This window comes from Uloborus diversus, chromosome 1 (genome assembly GCF_026930045.1).
Source record: "Uloborus diversus isolate 005 chromosome 1, Udiv.v.3.1, whole genome shotgun sequence".
Lineage (NCBI taxonomy): Eukaryota > Metazoa > Arthropoda > Arachnida > Araneae > Uloboridae > Uloborus > Uloborus diversus.
In genome coordinates, this window is record NC_072731.1 from 204,234,284 (window position 1) to 204,257,895 (window position 23,612).

The following is a 23,612-nucleotide window of genomic DNA, read 5'->3' on the forward strand; positions in this document are numbered from 1 at the left end:
TTATTTTTGTACTTTGGCGAAGAAGTTTACTTTTTAATTGGCTTTTCAAACCAAAGTAGCATTTGTTTGCCATAGTTAGGCAGCAATTGATTTCAACACTAATATCATTGTTTCTAGTGATGACACTTCCAAGATATTTAAACTCCTCAACGGATTCAAATGAGTAGCCATTAACAAGGAATGGGGTAGAATCAAATGATTTATGGTTTATTTCCGTATATTTGGTTTTGTCAGCATTAATGCTAAGGCCCATTTCTTTAGAAGCAGCCTCAATAGCGATGAAAGCATCTGTGACAGCTCTTTTGGATCTTCCAATTATGTCGATGTCATCGGCAAATGCAAGAATCTGTACTGTTCGTTGAAAAATAATGCCTCGAGTGTTGATACCAGAAGATCTAATGACTTTCTCAAGGGCAAGGTTAAAAAGGATACATGCAAGAGAATCCCCTTGTCTCAACCCTCTGTCAGTGTAGAAGGGCTCAGAGTATTCATTCTGCATCTTCACCTGGCATTTGACTCTTCTAAGGGTTGCTCTCGTAAGGTTAACAAGCTTTAATGGGATCCCGAGCTCTTCTATGGCAGCGAAGAGCCTGTCTCTTCTACTGCTGTCATATGCAGCCTTGTAATCGATAAAAAGGTGGGATGTACTGGTATTAAATTCTTTTGTTTTCTCAATGATTTGTCTTAGGGCATGAATTTGGTTGGTAGTGGATTTTCCTCTTTGGAAACCACATTGATATGTTCCAATAACTGTTTCTACACATTTGTCAAATTTCGAATAATTTCCTGGTATATGTTATGAAAAATCGATGATTTTTGGAAAAATTCTCTTTTGTCAAACATTTGCTCCTAGTGCCTCCAAGTCCAAGGATCAGTACTCATGAAAATTGTTAATGACAAAGTTGTAGAGCTTTACATTTCCTTCAATTTGATATGCTATTATGTTATATTTTACTCAACCAATAAAAAGTTATAGAATTTCAAACATGCACCTTCATGGCAAAAAATGGAACACTTGCCATTCACAAATTTCAAACTGACTCGAAAGGATCGTGCAGTTCCTCTTTCCTCAATGAATTCGACAATCCTGATGCACAATAAAGAAGTATTTGTAGATTACTACAACACAAAATGATGTTTAAGAGGGGGGGGGGGCACGTGAAATTGTGACAAGGGGGAAGGAAAGAGTATGAAGTGTGACATCAAGCACATTTTAATAAGAAAATGTTTATGAAAAGTAGTTTGTAGAACAAACTTTGTGACAGGGGGGTGTTAAAAATGTTGAAAAAAAGTATGACATTATTTATGAACAGCCCTTTACCAAGGAATCGGGCGAAGATTTGCAAAATTACAAGTATGCAGTATGAATTGGTGGACTGATTATGTGCAGAAAGTCAGCACTATACATAGTTTAAGAAAATTGATAACGACATTGATTTAAGTTAATTTGAATTTGTTGTTGCTGAAGGTACCTAGTCTACAAAACTGTTAGGCAAAAAGAGACGACTGTATAAACCATATGGACATCATTCTCAGTTAGAAAACTGAAAAGATGGTCAAGCAAGAAGGTTTCTGTTCAACTTTCATAATAACAGTCAGCTGACAAATCCGCTAATTGATGAAGTTGTTGAAAAACAAGATAAATACGCTCCGGGCTTTAGGTGATATTTACACTCTGATTGATGTCTGATATTGCGAAGACGGCTATCATCAGATGGCAAAATTCTTGGGAAGGCATCATTTGAGAGGAAGTCCTCCTGGTTATATATATATATATATATATATATATATATATATATATTCTCTAGCCAAATCTCCAACTGATCACCGCATTCTAATGTCAAATGTACCAGAAATTTAAAATCATACAACATGTATCAAAGTATATCAACAGTTCTACTTCCCCTGAATCCATTGAAAGGTTGCTGGGGTCATATTTATTTCTCACGGTATGGTGCTCTAGCCACAGAAAAGTCCCTCAACGAGTTTTGTTACAGATCATTTATCAAAGTAGCTGCAAACACCAAGGCTGATCTTTAATATCTGCCATACCAGATGGTACACCTGTAGCTAGGAACTTAATGGTGAAGTACCGGATTGGGGGTTTGGGAAAGGAGGAATGACTAACTCATGCTGGGAGGAAACTCTCGGAATCGGATGTTGCTCCTGGCGGAATCTTGGAGATGATTTTGACCGATTGCTTTTCTACAAGTGACCAGAAGGTCGCTTGTAGAAAATCATCGTTAAACTACTCTGTCACAAGCTTGCATTGCAAGGGCAGTTGCAACAACGGAATCAAAATATTTATGCAGGACGAAAGGACAAAGATGACATCAATACACTACTAAGTTCTTAGAACGACTTTTCCACTGCTGGTGACATGACCCTTCCACGTCAGAATAAAACTAAGATGCCACCTTAAAGATGATATTTTTATTTTCTAATTACTGTCAGTCCATATCCCATGTCAACGTGTTCAAAATATGATTAGTAATAATGTAATAAAAACTAAAATTACAAAAAGGTGCTGCCAGTCTCAGCTACATTTACCTTATTTCTATTATTGAAATTTTCATTATCATGCTATAGCGTCAGATATTCATTTCAATAAGAATGGCGAAATTGAGAACATGCTAGAACTTCATAGTTTTTGATTGCTTGTCAGCTGGGTGTCGCAGTGATTGGGCATAGGCTTCGTATTTCTTTAGTATCAGGTTTGAATCTGCAGTTCAAGTGTTCAGCCGGTGGATTTTCAAGACGCAGAAACCATTAGGGTCCTTGTCACATGATTGCTGCACAATATTCCTTAAGCGCCTGCTTGGCACAGACACTCTGAGACAAAAAGAATGAGATAATTTTTTTTTTTCGAAAAGTATGGTTTTTAAAAACGCCATACCTAAAAAACCACTGGAAATGTGAAATATATGTATTAGAATAATTTCACAATAAATTTAGTTAACTTTCACTTTAATTCTGAACTCATTTTTCCTGCCGTTTCCGAGATATAGTCAAAAACCACAAAATTTTGCTCCTCCTAACCACCTTTGATTCGCCCCCCCCCCCTCCCCCTGGAGTCCGAGACTTTCAGTATGTTTACTTATTAATTACCTCTAACAAATTTCTAACTGAGTAAGTGCTGACTTTCTGCACTTCCTCAGTTCACTTTCGTTAAATCATGCCATAGGTGTAGAGTAGGGTGGAGTGAAAGTATAGGCAAAAAAATTTTTTTCGAAATTCAATTTCTAATAGTGCGGAAAAGTTGTGGTTTGGTTCCACAAAGAAAGGGCTAAAATATTTTTGCTCTACCTTTCCATCTTGAGGGTCCGCTTTGACCTTGAAGTTTACAAAATTTACACTTTTTTCCTAAAATTCCACTTTTAATGCAAGTAATTTTTATTTTAGATGCTCAATTTTTGGTGAAGGGAAAGAATTGTGACTGGGTATCATAAAGAATAGGGAACAATTATTTTAATTTTACTTTCTAGTTCTGTGGGTCGCTTTGACCTTGCATTTCAAAAACTTGCTTTTGTTTTGTAGTGAATTAATCGCAACTTTGTTTTTCTGTACTTAATTTAATAAGTAAAAAAAATTGTTATTTGATACTATAAACTTAGAATTCATATATTTATAGCCTAGATTTCATTTTAAATATCTGCTTTTACTTTTTTTTTTCTTGAAAAATCTTACTTTTTTAACTACGGTTTTTATAAGTCATTTCTCTTTTCCGTAAATCAACTGTAAATGTCATGAAAGAATTCCACTAGCACTCTATGAGGGAAAACACTTTTATCTTGCCTATTTATTTTCTTCAAGGGAGGCCCTTGAAAGCCTTTACTTTTAGTCTATGAGTATAGGGGCACTTCGCCTCCCTCTCATTCTTAGCTTGAGGAATGAATTCGTCCAAAGCCCTGTAGCACCTGTTTCGCATGTCATCTGAGAAAAAATAAGCAATCACATTGCTTAGCTGAGATTATGCCTTGCCTACATAGTCGAATATTTGTTTTCCTCGAATGAGTGTATGTGAGCAGTTGAGTGTCGATTTGTTAGTCAAGTTGTAAGGAAAATGGCTACTAGTAGCAAAATTAAAACGAGAACTAAAATAAAGTGTCCTGTGTTTGGAATACCTAAAGAGTGTAGTAAGCTAGTTTTGCCCACGTATGAAGACATGATGAAATACTATTTGCATGTTAGGAACCATTTAAAGACAGATGAAATTAATGAAAGAACCCACGGTAGCTGAAGTCTCAGAGGCAGTAGCTTTACAATTCGAAGAACTGTGGAGGAAATCTTCAATACCTATAGTTACTCACACCTATAGTTACTTCTTCAACTCATTCGTTCATACAATACCAAGTACAAAGACTTATTAAAATCTATACGAAAACAGAAAAATGAACGTCATCTGGTCAAAATAAAAGCATTCGCTGAGGATGCAAAACAAAAATTGTTTGATATCTCATCCTGTAAATGTAAATTTTCCTCTTGTAGTTGTGAAAAGTCCCGCAAAGTTCCTGTGGAAGAACAGGCGTTTCTTCATGACCAGAGAACTGTTAGAAAAATGATCATGAGCACTGTTGACTTAACTGCAACAAAAAGACTTCGAAGGAAGGCAAAGAGAAAATCAAAAGACAATGCTCGCCTTTCTAAAGTTGCAAAACAAACTGAAACACCTATGATTTTAGAATCAATTTCATCAGAAATGGACATAAATGACGAAATTTTCCAGGCTTCTATTTCAAATTTTAGAGCAAAAGTGAAGGAGACACCATGTTCCACCAAGCTACCACCCAACTCTCAACAACATTGGCAAGGGAATGTGACCGATACGGTGTTTCAGATAGAGCTGCGGCATCAATAGCAAGTGCTGTGCTTCAAGATGTGGGTTTGATTACAGAACAAGATTCTTCATGCGTAATTGATCGCAGCAAAATCATTCGAAAGAAACAGAAGAAAAGGAGAACGGTACTGGTACAAGAGACTTCAAGAAGTCTTCATGCTTTGTATTTCGATTGCAGAAAGGATAAAACGTTACAACTTGCAAGCTTAGATGGCAAAAAATACCATAAAACAGTAGTTGAAGAGCATGTTACTTTGCTTCAAGAACCAAGATCTAAGTACTTTAGCCATGTGACTCCAGCCAGTGGCACAGCGATAAACATCACCAGAAAGTATAACTGACTATATGACAAGCAATAACATTTTAGTTGATAATTGTGTAGCTGCTTGATGTGATGGAACCAACATAAATACTGGAAGAAAGGGAGGTGTAATACGGCTTCTCGAAGTTCATTTCAAGAAACCGTTGCAATGGTTAGTATGCCAACTTCATTCTAACGAACTTCCCTTATGACATTTTTTGAAACACTTAGATGGTAAAACAGAAGGTTCACGCACATTCTGTGGAATCATTGGTAAAGCATTGGATGAATGTGAACAGTTGCCAGTTGTAACGTTTCAACCGATTCAGGTTAATCTTCCGAATATAAACAGAAATGAGTTGAGCACTGATCAACAGTACTTATTTGATGTTTGTAAAGCTGTAGCTAGCGGTCAGTGCTCTGAAAATTTGTCTAAACGAGAACCTGGAACATTAGTACACTCACGGTGGTTAACAATGGCAAATAGAATTTTACGGCTGTACATGACAACTGACAGTCCGCCGCAGAATTTATACACATTAGCAGAATATGTTATGGAAGTGTATGCACCAATGTAGTTTACCATTAAGATTAACCACCTCAAGATATTTTTTGTTTTAAAAATGCTTTTGCATGGCTAAATATCTGTACAAATCACAACTTTTCCGCACTATTACTTAGCTTTTATCCAATTTTAATTTTTTCACTCCACCCTAGTGTAGAGCTAATTCATATACTGCATATACGTAGTTCTGCAAACCTTTGTCCAATTTCTTAGTAAGGGGCTACTTTTCATAAACATTTCATATTAAAAAATGCTTGATGTCACACTTCTTACTCTTTCCTCCCCCCTTGTCACAATTTCACGAGCCCCCCCCCCCCTCTTAAACATCATTTTATGTTGTAGTAATGTTCAAATACTTCTTTATTATCCATCAGGATTGTCGAATTCATTGAGGAAAGAGGAACTGCGCGATCCTTTCGAGTCAATTTGAAATTTGAATGGCAAGTGTTCCAGTTTTTGCCATGAAGGTGCGTGTTTGAAATTCTATAACTTTTGACTGGTTGAGTAAAATATAGCATAATAGCATATCAAATTGAAGGAAATGTAAAGCTCTACAACTTTGTCAGTGACAATTTCCATGAATACTGATCCTTGATGGCACTAGGAGCAAATGTTTGACAAAAAGAGAGAATTTTTCCGAAATTCATCAATTTTTCATAACATATACCTGGAAAATTGTCGGAAGTTTGACAAATATGTGCAGAAACAGTTTTGTAGGAAGTTTATTTTGCTTGAATTTTTGTTTTAAACCCATATTTTCCACCATTTCAGACATTTTCTCGAAAAACTCAAAATTTTCTTCCCTCCTCCCTCCCTCCCACCTTTAGCTCACCCCCTAGGGGCGGGGACTTTTGGTATGTTTACTTACTAACCACCCCTAACAATATTCTGAAGTCAAAAACTATTGCATATTCCATGCATGCCACACCCCTGCAGGGCCGATCCTAGGGTGTCGGCCGCCCGTGTGCAAAGTACTAATGTGCCGCCCCTCAAGAGTAATTTGCATATTTTGACTAATCTTTGACGTCTATATAAATATTTCTTCAAATTTCTATATCAAGTTCTAATTTAAAAAAGAAAAAGAAGAAAAAAAAAAAAAACAAGAATGATGAACTCATAAAAAGGAAGAAAAGTTTTATAGTAAGAAACTCCTTAGATACAATTTATATCTTTGAAGAAAGTAATAGATACCAAAATTTACTAGTCGTAAAAACGCATTTTATAGTCTGTCTTCGATGACATCAGAGAAAGGATGGAGGAGGGGGGATTGCTCCCAGAAGATTATCGAAATTGGCGTACAAAAAATAGTTTTAGTAAACTTTGGTTGTGTTTAGTTGCAAAGAGAGAAAAGAGTTAGGCATATTCAAGGTGCATGGAGAAATTTTCGAAATTGACGTCAATATTGCAATTTTAGGAAATTTTTCGAGACTTCAAGGGAAAAGTAATGGGGAGGGAGATTCAATCATCTTCTATCGAAAGTTTTTAAAATTGAAGTTTAAAACGCAAATTTAGGCTGTCTTTGGTGACGGTAGGGGATCTGGCGGCTTTCCTCAGGTAATTTCTCGCCACTATTGTTTCAAAAATCCATTTTTGGCTATATTTGAAAACGATAGGGAAAACGTGAAAATATTCCGAACCGAAATATTTTTCGGAACTAAAATCCGTTTTAGGCTATTTTTGAGAAGGAAGGGTTTTGGAGCTCCCAAGTGGATATTTCTAAAAGCGCAATTTTATGCTATCTTTGGTGACGTTAACAAAACTGGGAAGTTTCAGCGGATCTTTCGGATAATTTTCGATATTAATATCTGAAAAACATGACCATAGACTTTTGTCCATCTCACTTTGACGATTGAGGGGTATATGCCCTAGCGGCGTGAAAAGTTACATAAGCCAGGCAGTTCTCCTCCAGAGTTTTTTTGGATTTTAAAGCAAACATTTTCAGGTTATGTTTAATTAAGTTAAGGTGGAAGGGGTGAATCAGAGATTTAATTGAGTCCATAAAATCGGTGGTTCAAACAGCAAAATTTTCCGAAATTAAAGTCCTGAAAACGCAATTTTAAGCCTTCTTTAGTCTCGTCAAGGAGGTCATGACATCCTTTTGGAGCTACGTTTAAATTTACTACCCGAGGCAAGAGCCCTGATCTGAAACCGGGCAGTTCATTCGTGATTTTAATTCGAAAAAAATGCTGTAAAGGGGGAAAATTAGAAAATTTTAGTTCGTTATTCATATATGTTTGACTCTCAGGAGAATTGCAATTTTCCACTGTCTCTCCACGCATCCGCGATTGTTGAAAACAGAATTGGCTGTTTTAAATGCTTGCGACAGTATCTAATCAGCATAGCTTCTTTTAAATATAATATATAAAATATGTCTTCATAAGCTTGGGGGGTAAACACTAGTGGCCTCCCTGTGCCCTGAGTGCTCCTTTTAGAAGGCACCCTTTCATGCTTCAGGAGGGGGCCATTTCCCTTATTCCCCTCCCCTGTATCCATGCTTGATTACCGGTTCTGTCACAAATTTTGCAACTAAATGAAGCATGTGTGTAAAGAGTAGATATTAATGGACAATGAACCAACGCAATGTTCCCTAACAATCTATTTATCTTAAACTATGCTATGCTGTCGGGAAATCAGCACTTTGATAATTGAACATTTAAAATTCAGCATATTTATTTGACTTATTATAAATTATCTTGTGAGAAATTCTTGAGGATTCTTGCTTGATTAAAAGAACTATATGATGCGGCCTGTGGCATCACCTGCTAGGATCGGCCCTGCACCCCTGTTTTGAACCCTCATTGACTGCACTAGAATTACATTTACGGTTGCTTTGAAACAATAATCCTAGACTGAGCTGCTCAGCGCTTAACGCGCCAAGCGACCATGCTACCAGAACCCAGACCTTTTGCGGGTAAAGCGGATGTTTTTTCTTTAGCAATAATAAATTTCTCGTCAAACAAACAAAAAAGTATAAAATAACATTAACAGTAGCTTTCAAATGTCTTTTTTTATTAAGAGTGTGTTGCCTGGCTTTGCCCGGTCTACCTTGAGAATAAAAATTGTGTCAAGTGACATATATTCAACAATCAAGCTTAAATAAAATAAAAAAACCATGCAAAATTACCCTTCCAAACAGTAACGACAGATATTAAAATACTTTTAAGAAATTAAAATGCGAAAGATGGATTTTAAAAGCGTAACAATGGAAACAGAAAATATAAAGTAAGGTTAAGAATGCAAAATAAGGAAAGAAACAATGGATTCAAAAAGCGTAACCGTGGAAACGCTAAAATAAAATAGTTGACAACCTGAATCAAACTGACATTTTTTGAACACTTGTAACTTTTCCTTTGAAGATAGAAGCTAAGTTTTTCGACCAAAGGTCGAGAGAGATCTGGAGTAAAAAATGTTGTTTTTTCCAATGGTGTCAAAAAGAAAACTGTGGGACAATTCCTTCACTTTTTATTGATGGATTTAATGAAGAAAGTAGTGCCTAAATTTCAGCTAAGCCTAAAAAAGTTTGAGCTAAAAACTCAAATTACTCCCACCATAATTAAGTTAGAGCATTGAAACAAATTGTTTAGAACGTGGAAAATTCTACCCTTTTCAACGATGTATAATATTAATGTGTGCAAGTAATTTTTTGTTCTCATATTCAAGAATTTATGTGAAATTTGAGCTTGAAATTTAAAAAAAGAACTATTCATCGGATTTTTTCAAATTATAGCCTGTCACTCAGTAAGAAAGCACCTTTTATATAGTGAAGGAATTTTTCAAATAGGTGAATTGGTTCCGGAGATTACCTCGTACAAATAAACACACAAAAATCCGCCCTCTCTATTTATAATATTAGTATAGATGCACCAAATTTATCCCATTTCATGATAGAAAAAAGTTATGCTTTATAAATGCGATGAAAAGTGTCTTATTGTGGCCCAGTTATGGGTCACTATGAGACATTAAGTAGGATCAAAATGGGACAGCTAAAAAATCACTGTATTTTTACCTAAAGTATGCAAAATAAGTACCTTTAGCTACATGAAATACACTCCTCGGCTGGAATGACTGAGCTGGCGGTGTATTTCATGTAATTCTGCCTTAGCCTTGGCTATAGGGTGGTAACTTACGGAAATTTCTTTAGCTAGTTTATTAAAGAAAGTTAATTCAGTATAGAGTTATTAAAAAGCATTTTGGCAGTGGCGGCTCGTGGGAGGGGCCAGAGGGGGCCCGGGCCCCCTCACTTTTTTTAGACAATTTATAACTTTTTTTGTGTGTGTACATGCTTGAAATTGCTCCGCGGTTGACTAGTTAAAAAAGTGTAAAAATAATGAGGTGCAGATTATATGCTGTCGCGGGTTATCTGTGTGGTCCCCCTCCCCCCTTCAACACTAACACATTTACATCAATATTTACAGCAGGATTCGCCGAAACCGTTACCCTGCCTGTATGCTGTTTATTTTACATAGCTTGAATGTTCTTACCTGATTCAGTTTATGTACAATAAACAACATACAGTAAAGGAAGAAACCTTCATTTGCACAAGATTAAACCGTTTGCTTCTTTCTTTACTCTTTGTCGTCAAGTTACTAGAGCACTATAATGACTATTTTATAGAAGAAATCATTATTTTTCCGAATACCTTACAACATCGCTTAAACTGTGTTCAAAAATCGCTTAAAATTGCATTTTTGGAGCTTCAATTTTGAAAGATTACTGTCCCTAATGTTACCAAATATGGTCCTACAGTGAAGTTTTTAAGACTTCATTTTCGGAAAATATTCGGGCAAGGGACCCCGAACCGCCTTCCTTTAATATCATTGAAAAATAGGTTTTTTAAGCAGCCACTTATGAAAACATTAAGTGAAATAGTCTCTGAATTCCTCCTTATAATATCCTAGAATAGTGTGCTTAAGTTTTTAGGACTTCATTTTTGAAAATAAAATTCAGGGGAAACCTCCAAATCCCCTTCCCGTAAAAATCTTCAAAGTTTGTCTAAAATTGCATTTTTGGAACTGCAATTTCAAAAAATTGGAGGGGAAGGAAAAATTAACTTCTATTTTCTTTTCAAGACAAGAAAAAAGAAAAAAAAGACCGGGGAGAGTTCTAGAGCTTCATCCCTTACCTTTACGTCAACAAATATGGCCTATAACCTCGTTTTAAAGCTTCGATTTCAACAAATTTCCGCGGAGTCTACCCCATGCACCATTCTTTCCCCTAACATTAGTAAAGATCATCTAAAATTGCGCTTTTAAAACTACAAGTTTCAAAATTTAAAGATTTGATGAGCAAAGCAAATTAACAAAATTGATGAGATTTTTTTCTGATTATGCTCCTCCCCCCTTAAAAATTATTTTCGCTACTGTTGTGTGTTGTGTTGTATGAACGTGTGTGCATATTAGAGATGAGATGGGCTCAGCCCGGGCCCGAAGCGGGCTCGGGCTCTAGAACCGAAAATAGGTTTCGGGTTCGGGCTCAAGCAGATATTCAATCGCCAATCTCCAAACAAACTCAAAGCAAATAAACATTTTTCTACAGTGAGAAAATGAAAGGAACATTTAAATCAGTTCAATCAATGTCAAATTTATCCCCCCCCCTTCCCAAAAAAATTAATTAACGCTTATTTATAGGGTTTTTTTTTTTTTTTTTTTTTTTTTTTTTTGCGATTACTATTGCAATATGTCATACAGTAATGCATTTGAAGTGGAGCATTTTAAGAAAATTTAGAAACTTCTGTTAATGAAGAACATTTGACTTAACATTTATCATTAACAGAGAAATCATGTCAGACTGCAGAAGGCTCAGTTTTTGATGCAAGAAAGTTTCCTTCGGGCTCGGGGGCAGGCTCGGATTTTGGTTCGAGACAATATTACTCGGGCTCGGGCTCTCAAAAATGAGCCCGACCTCATCTCTAGAGCATATATCGTTACAAGATTGTTTTGTTTTGTTTTTTAATTCAAAAAATGTCTCCCCATTGTTACAAAGAAACTATTACTTGTTTTAAATTACAGCTCATGTAGTTTTCAAGAAAATAGGAGAAGTTATCAATAATTTGAAGAAAATAAAGAGTTCAATATATTTTTTTTTCTTTGTCTGAAAAAAAAATTCTGATTCCGGCAGATTCATATGCAGGACTTCGCAGGACTTCGCATATGCATTTGTACTTCGCATGTAAATCGCTAAGAATATTTTTTTACTTCTAGTTTTTTGATTAATTAATTTTTTTTTTTTTTAATTTATTTGAAAGCAAATACTGAGCTGTATTCTTTGTTAAATCTTTGTTAAAGTTTATAATTTTTACACATTTCTTTGATCATAATATTTTTGCATTTTTGTAATTTAGTCTTGCTTAAAATAAAATTACTTTTACACATTCTAAATAGTAAGTTATTAAAAGACTAAAAATAATATTACTATTAAAAATATTAGATTATTATTGCTTTTTCAAATTTATTTATTTATTTTGAAAAGCAACGGGGTGGGGGAATACCTCCCTTGCAGCCCCTTACTGGTGCTGCAAAGGAGGCGGACAGCAGTGCGAAAAAGTGACGGACATAAATGTGAGATTAATAATTTTCGTGATGTATTTTCTTTTCGCTATATGATTGATTAAATTTTATTTTTGAAAGTCAGGGGTTACCAACCTGCCGACAATCATGAACATAAACATAAGATTAATATCTTTCGTGATTTACTAACTATTTTGTAGCTTGTACTCTATTAAAAATAAATTAAATTTTATTTCACACAATTAATTATTTCAAAAGAGTTTAAGTATTAAAAAAATATTTAAATTTTTAAAAAATAGTGACGGCCCCAAAATTTCTGTGCACATCCCTGGTCACAACCAGTAAATACCACAAGGGCATGCACAGAAATTTTGGGGTTCGTCACAAATAACTTTCACGGGCCCCGCACTTTCTTTTTTACCCCTACGTCTCTACATATATTTCATCCCTCATTAAAAAAATATCTGACCTCCTTCACGCTCGGAACCCAGCCAAAGGGTGTCCCTTCTCCTCCCCCCCTGCCCTGTGCACGCATCTGCTCGTGCTGTATCAATACCCCAAAGCATGGGGGGGGGGGGCGCTTCGTCTAATGGTACAGGCCAGTTCAATTTTCGTTAATAGACATACAAATATAAGTTTTTAATGCTTTTTTTTTCGTCCCGGGCTCTTTTTCAGGCCGCGTCGGACCCCAACTTCTCTGGATCCCTCATATTTCCTCAATGTGGATGGCCCCAAGAGTTCTTAAAAATAGAGAGAAAGTTGATAAGAAAGAAAGTCATTCGCACGTGTGAACTTTGGCTATTTACTTTAGTCCCTGCTTAGGGTGGAGGAAAAAAAATTGCTTGCTAACACTTTTTTACATAGAGTAAACAAATCGTAAGTTGTTGTTTTTTATTATGACTTTAAAAAATGTTAGGTGTGAATTTAAATGTATTAAGTTTAATAAAAAAATTGCTTGAAGTGGCCCACTCGGCGGTTGGCCCAGACGGGGATCCCCGACTAGCCAACCTGGTCAGTCCGACCCTGCGTATGTTTAAGATGGCTGTTCTGAGAGAAACCTTCCTGTCGGAGAGATTATCTCGCAATGAAAGTGAACATATTCAACTTGTCTTTCTTAGGAGGACAGACCTGATTCTCTTTGAGGATCACATGTCAGAAATGCAATAGGTTTCTTCACAAAAATAGTATTAGGAAGGCTTTTGGTCTTCTTACTGAACTTTACACCTTAAAGCGGCACCTTGCTATAATCAGGGCTCCCAACACATTTTAGCTTTAGAAAAGGGTAAAAGAGGACCATTTTCAATCAAAAAGAAGACTAAAGAGGACCAGTTGGGATTAAAAAGAGGACCTTTGGAAGACCATTCATTTAAACCCGAGGAGGCACCAAAAGGCAAATTAGCTGCCTGCTGCTAAATCTGTGAAGATAATTCGTTAATTAACCATAATACTGATTTTTAATGATACAATTCCTTTATCACCTACTGCACAACTGATCTTTTTATTCATCAAATAATATTATTTACACAAACATTTGGATGGGGGGGGGGGGGGGCACTTAGTTCAGCCTCTTTAGAACTAAATAGGCATAATGATAAATTTTGACTTGAACCAGGGATGCTGGTAGTCTCACTGAAGGATAGATGAAGCTGCGCTTCATCTTTATTTAGTTTAAAATTATTTTTATGTTTTTCTGTCATGTAATGCCTGCTAATAGCGTTATCATACACCAAACAAAAAAACGTTATTCTCCTGTTGTTTTCCCCAGTCTCTAATTTTATTCCCATTTTCATCAGTTTCATCTAACTATTTGCTGAGAAATTTGCACTTCCCCATGACTCACACTGAAACCTAAAAAATATTGTTTTGATTTTCAACAAAGCTACAACTGAGTTTATAATAAAATTATTTTATATTTGGATTTTAAATTTAATCTCGTATCACAGGGTTTATATCCTTTAGGGAGAAAAAAATTTAAGCACTTTTCAAGAGAAAAAAAATATTTTTCAATGTACTATCCTAAATTCGCACTATAAATATTGCATGCAAATTTCATTTAATGCTAACATATAAATAGCTCAGCACTTAAGGCAGCCTCCTTAGAACTAAATAGGCATAATGATGCATTTAGTATTGAACCAGGGATGCTGGTAGTCTCACTGCAGGGTAGATGAAGCTGTGCTTCATCTTTCTTTAGTTTAAAACTATTTTTGTGTTTTTCTGTCTTGTAATCTTCTTCATAGCGTTATATCGCTTCTCAACTGATATGAATCTATCACACACCAAACAGATCTACTGTATTGAAAGTTTTCTTAAAAATGTCTGAAACGCTCAATCACAAAGAGAAGTAGATCACATGAGGCTGTTTGGCAATTTTCATATTCAAAGCATATTTTCAAGAATCATAAAGCTTACATTAACAAAAAATACTTCATGATTACAGAGGGCCATAGGTGCTTTAAACTTATTGAACTTCATAAAATTATATAATTCAACTTTGTTTCAAATACGAACGCTACTCTAAAATGTTATGTGCTCAATTGCTTAAATTTAACCCCCCCCCCCCCTCAAAAAGAAAAACAGTAATAACCGAAAATAAACTAATAATAACCAAAATTAAGTTTGCAAAACTTAATAAACTTAAATTAAACAGCACAAAAATTATTCATTTTTTAGTTATTTAAATAAAAATTAAATCGAGTTATGGGAAAATAACATTTGATTGGGCAAAATATTTTAATATTTACATGATTCAAAAAGATTGAAATTTCAAACACTAAAAGCAATTTTCCGCAAAGTCCGAGTAAGTTCAATGTTGTCATGGTTTCCAAGATAACTCCTTCGTTAATTATTGAAATTAAATGAAAAATAAGCTAATCTAAAGTAGCATATGTCAAAATAACTTCAAATTTTCAAAACCATCAAAATGTTTACAAGATGCAAATGGATTGAAATTTCAAACGCGAGAAGCAATTTTCCGCAAAGTTCGAATAAGCTCAATGTTGTGATGGTTTCCAAAATATTTCCTTCTTTACTTATTGAAATTAAACGAAAAATAAACTAAACTAATGTAGCATATGTCAAAATAACTTCCAATTGTGGAAAACATCAAAATATTTACAATATGCCAAAGGATTGAAATTTCAAACGCGAGAAACAATTTTCCACAAAGTCCGAGTGATTGATCACGTGACAGCTAGTGACGTCAGCTTATGCTAAAGCATTGGAGATGACGTCATTATTTTAACTGGCGAGCTACCGTTTGCTCATCGAAACAATCAATGTTGTGATGGTTTCCAAAATATTTCCTTCGTTGATTATTGAAATGAAATGAAAAATAAGCTAAACTAAGGTAGCATATGTCAAAATAACTTCCAATTGTGGAAAACATCAAAATATTTACAAGATGCAAAAGGATTGAAATTTCAAACGCGAGAAGCATTTTTCCGCGAAGTCCGAGTAAGTTCAATGTTGCCATGGTTTCCAAACTATTTTCTTCGTTACTTATTGAAATTAAATGAAAAATAAGCTAAGCTAAGGTACTACCTGTCAAAATCACTTCAGAATGTAAAAAGCATCAAAATATTAACAAGATGCAAAAGGAATGAAACCTCAAACATGAAAGCAATTTTTCGCTATAAATCATATTGAATATAGATGTTCAGAAAATTGCGCTAATGGAAAATTTTTTTAAAAATTACAAGCACAATCCAATATTTTTTAAAAGAATTCAAGCAATAAAGAAACTTTTCATACTTTTTTCAAGGTATTCAAGCACTTGAAAAAAAAAACCTCTTTTTTTTTCCCCAAGAACTTTTCAAGGTTTTTCATGGGCGTACGAACCTTGTTTAAAACGAGCTGCGGCGGCGTGTTTGGGTGTACAGAAACTTTTAACGAAATAAACTTTTAAAATATGATATTTAAGTAAAAACAATGTAAAAGTGGACTAAACGGACCAAAATGTTAAAAAGCGGTCTAAAGCGGACTTTATCATAAAAAACGGACTTTGGCGGGAAAAGCGGACCATTTGGGAGCCCTGTATAATGGGTGTCAGTAATGATTCAATTTACAGAGGTTACCTCTTTAAGGAGGAAACTATTACTCACACCCTGTATGATTGTGAAGTGTTTTCTGCCTATAGGTTTGAACACCTTGGTTATCATTTGCTTGAACCATGCGAGATTCATGATATTCCTATTAAGGTGGTTGCTGAGTTCTGCTTCAGCTACTGGTCTGTTTTAAGACTTCTGTTTGGGGACTAGTACAATAGACCTCTGGTCGCAGTGCTTGGTTCGGTAGAGCCCCCCTTTCAGTCATTTCATTTCATATATCTCCTTGAGTATCAGAGATACTTTCACGAAAATATAAAAATAAATTCTAGATAAGTTTTTAACTTATTTCTGAAATTTATAGCTTATTCCCAGCTATTTACAATGAAAAATTATCAAAAACCTTTTTTTCCCCCTCAATTTGTTGTTTATCCCTTAAATGAATAGTAGACTTAATTTTTATTGGGAAATGACGGCTGGAGTATACTTTTCAGGTGAATAAAATTACAGAGCAATTGATCTTTTATTTCTCGAGAAATCCATAAAAATTTGCATTTTTGAAAAGTGTCCCAATAATTTTTGGTCATATAGTGTAGTGTATTATCCAAGCCTGATGGCAAAAACCGATTTTACCCAAACCGGTTTTGGTTTTATACACGGTTACATCCACTACATCCCTTTCCCTGTTCCCAGCTATTTTTTAGAGGTTATCAAAGATATAATTGTTTTTACGATTCAGTATTCCATCAATTAAAAAATTTAAAATCCTGTGCACCCTGTTTATTAATAATAATAGTCATCTAAAATCATTCAGTACATTGCATCAACATCTAGTTTTGTCATTCTTCAATTTTCTTTTTTTTTTCTGGATTGCAAAATTTTTGATGAAATTTAAGCTATTGAATCGTGTTTCATACGCTTTGGATCACAAACTATGATGTCCCTTATTTCCTACTCTGCGCACATCCGCACTTTAAAATGTCAAAATTGAAGAATCATTTACTCTTTATTTATACACTTTAATGCTGCGTTATGGTCGTAATGAGTAGGGAGGCAAAAAAAATGCAATATGATCCAAAGTTGTAAGCTTTAATTGACACCTAGGTTTGAAAATAAGGGCAACAATATCAAATGTTTTGTCTCAAAATAAGCACAGTTCCTTATTTCTAACAGGGGGTGCTCACCAGTGTTGCCAGATGGTCAAATCCAGATTTCCCCAATTCCCTTCCAACTTTTCCCCAAATAGCGATGTTTTCTGTCAAAATTCCCCAAATTCAAAAATTATTTTTCTACTAATATTTTCATAAAATGAATCGACTTCCTCTGATATTTTTGTCTCTTGAAAAAAAAAATTTCCCCAAATAGCCAAATTTTCTTATAAAATTCCCCAACTTTTTTTTTCTTCCCATTTTTGCTGAAAATTTCTGTCCGGATCTCTCTCTCTCTCTCTCTGTCAGGATCTCTGTGACGCGCACAGCACTTAGACCGTTCGGCCGATTTTCATGAAAATTGGCAAAGAATTAGTTTGTAGCATGGGGTGTGCACCTTTAAGCGATTTTTCGAAAAATCGATTTTGATCTTTATCTATTCCAATTTTAAGAACATTTTCCTGAGCAAAATTATCATAAGATAGACGACTAAATTACCAAGTTATCATAATGTGGAACCATAACATGGGCTAGCCAATTGGCGAGATATTCGAGAGCGATATTTGTAAATATACAGGGGAACCAAAAGACCTTTTAATTTTCTATTACGGGCAAAGCCGTGCAGGTGCCTCTAGTCATAAATACAAACGCATGACCGACAGATAAGAAATAGCCAATTTTTTTTTTCAACTCGCATTTAATACTCTGCTTCTGTTGTACATTTAAACTATGAAACTATGATTTTGGTAAATATTTATCCAAGAACATTCTTCACCACACTTATTTTTGCCTGTTTCACGTATCAACTAGTTACTTACGCAGAAATATTAATGCGAATTCCGTAGCATAATATTCTACATAATGCGAAATGCGAATTCCATAAAGTTGAGCAAAGCTAAACCAACGCTGTTTGATACAAACAATGTAACTACCAGATGTCAAGACACGACTTTAAATACGAAAAAAAAAATTCCCGAGGTTTTTTCCCCTCCCCCTAGGTTTTCCCCAAAGAATTCCCCTCTAAACCCATTTCCCCAAAATTTCCCTAGACAGCACCAGATTTCCCCAAAATGGGGAAATTTCTCCCAATCTGGCAACACTGGCACCTAGGGTGGTCATGGTGCAGACTGCGGCATTGAAATTTTTAAAGGGTGTTTTGAGGGGTATTTTTCTCTTGCTTTTGGGGGAGGGGCCTCCACCATATTGAAGGGGTGCACCCTTGTTCTTGGGGGGGGGGGCACCCGTTTCTACCACGGGTCAAAATACCTGTTTTTTGACTGTTTGAGACAAAAAATGTCCTAGTTTGAAATTTGCCACTTTCCTTCTAATAATTACACACAACACCAGGCATTAGAAGATAGAAAAGATTCTTGCATTTCTCACATCCCTTCAAATTGAATAGAAAAAATGAGTAAAATATATCAACAAAGTATTGACAACATATGTGCTATATTAATGTATTTACATATTTGAGTGGTTTTTGTTGCTTTTCGATTTTTCATGACTCTTTGCAGTGCTAGATCTTACATTTTCACAAACCAAACTGAGGCAAAAAATTATAGCTGTCGCCCTTCCTACTTCCCTTTAAGTTTTCATAATGAGTATCAAGAAAAGAAAAAAACCACACAGGGCCCGATTAAGATATTGAGGGGCCCTAGGCCAAATACTTTTTTGGGGGCCCCCTGTATTCAAACTTTATACTTTTAGCCGTTGGTTGAAACAATTTTAGCCATTTGGGAGACCTAAGCCAGGGTCAAATTGGTCTATTCAGTAATCAGGCTCTGCGATACACACACAGAAATAGCTTGAATTTGCAACCCCCAGTGCAAGGGAACAATTGCCCCTTTCCCCTCCCCAGAAAAACTTAGAAATGAATCTGTAGCTTGTCAATACAAAATTCCAGAGAAACAAACCTGAATCATGCAGAAGTTTGAATAACATAATTTAAATTAGTGCAAGTCCCCTACAATACTGACTTACATCAAATATTGAAAGTGAATTATGATGATTATTTGATTGAATGATGAGTACGAAGTTTCAGAAAATTACTTACTTGAGAAAATATCTCTGGCCTGAGGCGGTCTTAGCCATCTCCCACCCAGGAGGGAGGGGAATGGTATCTGTAATATCATAACTCTGTTGCCGCAAATGTTGATGCTGACCTGCATTGCTGTAGGTTTGCTGAAGGGACGCAGGGGACGAATGAGCACGGGGGTGGTTGATGGGCAGCCCACTGGGATGTTGCTGCGGGGCAGGCGGTGGCGGAGAGCAACCGGCGTTGCTGCTGCTACTATTACTGTTCTGATTGCTGCTCAGATTGCTGCTTTGAGAAGTCACGGGCTGAGGTGGTGGACTCGAAAATGTATTGTCAGCGCTCGATTCCCGGCTGTGGGACGCCGATTTTGATCCCCGCTCTGGTTGTTTAAAAAACGAAGGTGGCAAGTTTCGCATCCGCATAGGCAAACTGTTATGAACCGGATTGCTTTTTGGTTGCATCACGGCTTTGAAGAGGTCGTCCAGATTGGTCTCGCTGTCACTTCGAATCCGGACGATTTGATTAGGTCCCTGTTTTTGTTCGATGACATCCCGTTGCTGGGACATGGCAAATTAATGTTCCTTAAATTGTTCCCAAAAGTGTTTGCACAAAGTCTATAGTGATTCCTAAAAACCTTCCACCAAGCGAAAGAATACGAAAAATACAATAAAAAGTTTCTAAAGCTACAACATTCACTCAGCCTACTATGCAAACTACAAACTTTTGAAGTTGCCAAACCGAAAGAAAACATATAAGATAAAAATAATACTGACGCAGATAGCGGATTCATGAGGAAAAAGTAGTGTAAATAAGGATATTTTTTGACGAAAATCCATTTCGGGACATATTTTGTGTTATTAAAGGTTCTGACTTTCTTTAAAATTTGTACAATATCTGAAAATGTTATTAGAACTTAAAAAATGCGACTGTTTCATAAATATTCGAAGAAACGAACAATAATTTATACCGTTTTGCAATTAAAGCAAACAGAAAATGATGAAAACGAGGAAAATGTATCAAATTCAATATCCTTTTTTTTTCTAATCTATGTGGCAGCAATAGTGTAATTCTCTCCCCCTTCGTCACTCCGTCCCCCTTCTGTCAGTGGTGTCACGTGTTTCTGTTTTGTTGTTCTCCCCGAAGTGACTCTGCCTTGTTCTCCTGGACTCCATGCAATAGAAATCAGAGTGTTTTTCAATTGATCATTCTAATTCCCACATTAATTTCAATGCGTAAAGTGAGCATTTAACTGTATTAAAAGTTTTTTTTAATCATGGACAGCGGAGATAAATTTCTGCTGTTCGAAAAGTCTTGTGACACTATAACGGACCAAATAACATCGTTAGATGATGTTACTATTACTATCGATAGCAAAGGTAATGAAAGTGCTGAAAATTCAGTTGAAAACTCAAAAACAGGATCTAAAAGCTGGGTAAGTATGGCAAGTGAAGAGAAGGTCATTCAGCCATCTTCTTCTGAGACAAAAATTGAGGTTAAACCTTCGTCTATTCAAGAAAAAAACAAAACAATTTCTGATGCAGAATCAGTAAATAAAGTCAAGCCATTAGATGTTTCTACTGCTCAAAAATTTCAATCAATAATTGCATCAAAAACACCTTTAAGTGCTCCTCCTGTTACACCTGGCGCAACTACATTAGAGAGTAGAAAGAAAGAGAAGAAAATAGGACATCGTAGGATTGATGAAGAAGGTTTAATAACCTTTAAAAGGATACACTCATCGCAAATAATAGGAAGTATATCTTTAGGTATTTCACATGCTGTTGGCGGATTGGCTTCAAAACCAGCTCGAGATCTCTTAATGTTAGATTTTAGGATTGTTGAATCTACTGCATTTCCAAGAGATGGCAGCAGTTTTACTCCAGCTCATCATTACAGTGACTTCAGGTTCGAGTCTTATGCCCCAGTAGCATTTAGGCATTTCCGAGACTTGTTTGGAATTCAACCAGATGACTTTCTGTATTCGCTATGCAATGCTCCACTGCGAGAACTTTCAAATCCAGGAGCCAGTGGGAGTATATTCTATGTAACCGATGATGATGAGTTCATCTTAAAAACCCTATGTCATAAAGAGGCAGAATTTCTTCGAAAACTGTTACCAGGCTACTACTTGAATTTGAATCAAAACCCAAGAACCTTACTTCCAAAATTCTTTGGGCTCTATTGTTATCAATGTGGTGGAAAAAATGTTCGTCTTGTTGTAATGAATAATTTATTGCCATCTGGTATACGTTTGCATGAAAAGTATGATCTTAAAGGCTCTACATATAAAAGAAAAGCCAGCAAAAACGAGATGAAGAAATCTTCTCCTACATTCAAGGATCTTGATTTTTTAGAACGTCATATAGATGGAATTTATTTGGAGCCTGATACTTACAAAGCTTTAACAAACACAACTCAAAGAGATTGCAGAGTTCTTGAAAACTTCAAAATAATGGATTATAGTTTACTTGTTGGTATACATAATTTGGATTTAGCTAAAAAAGAAAAAATGAAGACCAAAAGAAAGGAAGAAGAAGAAGGCCTTGCAAAAATCTCTGATGAATCTAGGGAGTCTAGCTCACCTACACAGACGGCATGTGCTCCAGATGATACTGGTTTAACTCGGAGCAAATCGATCAATAGACAAAGATTAGCAGCATTTTCTACAGCAATGGAATCAATTCAAGCAAAATCATTAGAGGAAGGAGGTGATGATGATGTCCCACCTGGTGGTATTCCTGCTAAAAATGCTAAAGGTGAACGTCTGTTACTATTCATGGGTATAATAGATATTCTTCAGAGCTTTCGTCTTGCAAAGAGGCTGGAACACGCTTGGAAATCAATGCTGCATGATGGAGATACAGTTTCTGTTCACCGTCCAGTTTTTTATGCAGAAAGATTTCAGAAATTTATTACAACAATTGTTTTTAGAAAGTCACCTCAATCTTTGAGACATTCTTCATCAAAAAGGAAAGGTAATTCTAGCAAACAGAGATCTTTAGCTCTAAATGAATCTGATATTCCAAAGACTCATCTTCCAAAAATTCCAGCAGAATATGAGTGTGGCCAAAGGAGTGATGATTTGCCTTTGAATCCAGACTCAGCCCCTTGCTCGTCTAAATATTCTAAGGAGTATAGCACGAATATTTCTTGTGATTTAAAATGTGAAAAAAAAATATATCCTTCAACTAAGGAAAGTGAAAAAACATGTGCAAATACAGATCCTGTACCATCAAAAATATGTGCAAAAACTTCATCTTTAGAAATCAAAAGTTTCTCTCATGGGAATATTCGGACAGAATCAAGTCATGATTATGGATTTGCATCAGAAACAAGCTGCACAAGTATTACAGGCCTTTGCTCAACTTCTACATACTTGGGCTCCTCATAGCATTGAGGACACATGCTGAATAAACACCATTTTTCACGAAGTCCAAGTGGGGATGAAGTCTGTCCTCCAGCTGTAGTTAAAAGCATCAATCAGCAGACTCCCTTCCACCTCTGTGTGAAACACAGATATTACAAGGTAGTGAACTGATTTAAAAGTTTAATGTAATTTATGAAGAATTAAAAAGCTTATAAAGAACATTGACCAGTGAAAATAAAAGAGAAAAGTTCATCATATAAGGAGTTCATGCAAATTCATAAACATTTTACTTATATTTTATTGATTTGAAGGAGTATTGCTATTTTGTGTAAGTTGAAATAAGTTTACATTTAGAATACATTCAAAAAAGGTTTTCATTTTCAATATATATTTTTGTTTTGACATTGTCGCTGTTCAAGAAATTTTTAAAAATCACATGACTTTTCATTCACACAGCAAAATAATTTTCAGAAAAGACAGATAACTGCCTGGGTGGTGGGCTCTTAATTGCTAGGATTAAAAATATTCCATCCAAACACATCAACTTTAATCTTCCCAAGACTCAGACTGAAATCAATGGAGTCCCCTTATGGAATTTTTGAACAGTAGCTGGGTTAATGCATTTAAACCGTATCTGACACCCCCTTTATTTGTCGTGGGGGATTTCAGCACACAGGTCTCCTGCAACACCGATGATTAAAGCGAGTGGAGACATTGCTTGACAGGTCCTCTCCTTGATCTTACTGCAATGTCTATGGATTTATTTAATATACTCTTCTACAAGGTTCATTCTGATGCCGTCGACAG

The 23,612-nt window shown here is 35.6% G+C and overlaps 2 protein-coding genes across 2 annotated transcripts in view; one reads left to right on the forward strand and one right to left on the reverse strand.

Annotated features, from left to right (window-relative positions):
* The window catches only part of LOC129224408 (transcriptional coactivator YAP1-like), a 62,453-nt gene extending 42,325 nt beyond the window's left edge, over positions 1-20,128 (reverse strand). The window contains exon 1 of the mRNA XM_054858859.1: positions 19,457-20,128. Coding sequence (XP_054714834.1) covers positions 19,457-20,004 — 548 coding nt within the window. The 5' untranslated portion in view covers positions 20,005-20,128. The remainder of the gene's footprint in view (positions 1-19,456) is intronic.
* A 583-nt stretch (positions 20,129-20,711) lies between these two features.
* On the forward strand, positions 20,712-23,336 carry LOC129218248 (phosphatidylinositol 4-phosphate 5-kinase type-1 alpha-like). Its single transcript, XM_054852475.1, has 2 exons — positions 20,712-20,814; positions 20,980-23,336. The coding sequence occupies exons 1-2, from the start codon at positions 20,712-20,714 to the stop codon at positions 22,827-22,829; spliced, it is 1,953 nt and encodes a 650-aa protein (XP_054708450.1). The 3' UTR covers positions 22,830-23,336.
* Positions 23,337-23,612: the final 276 nt, after the last annotated feature.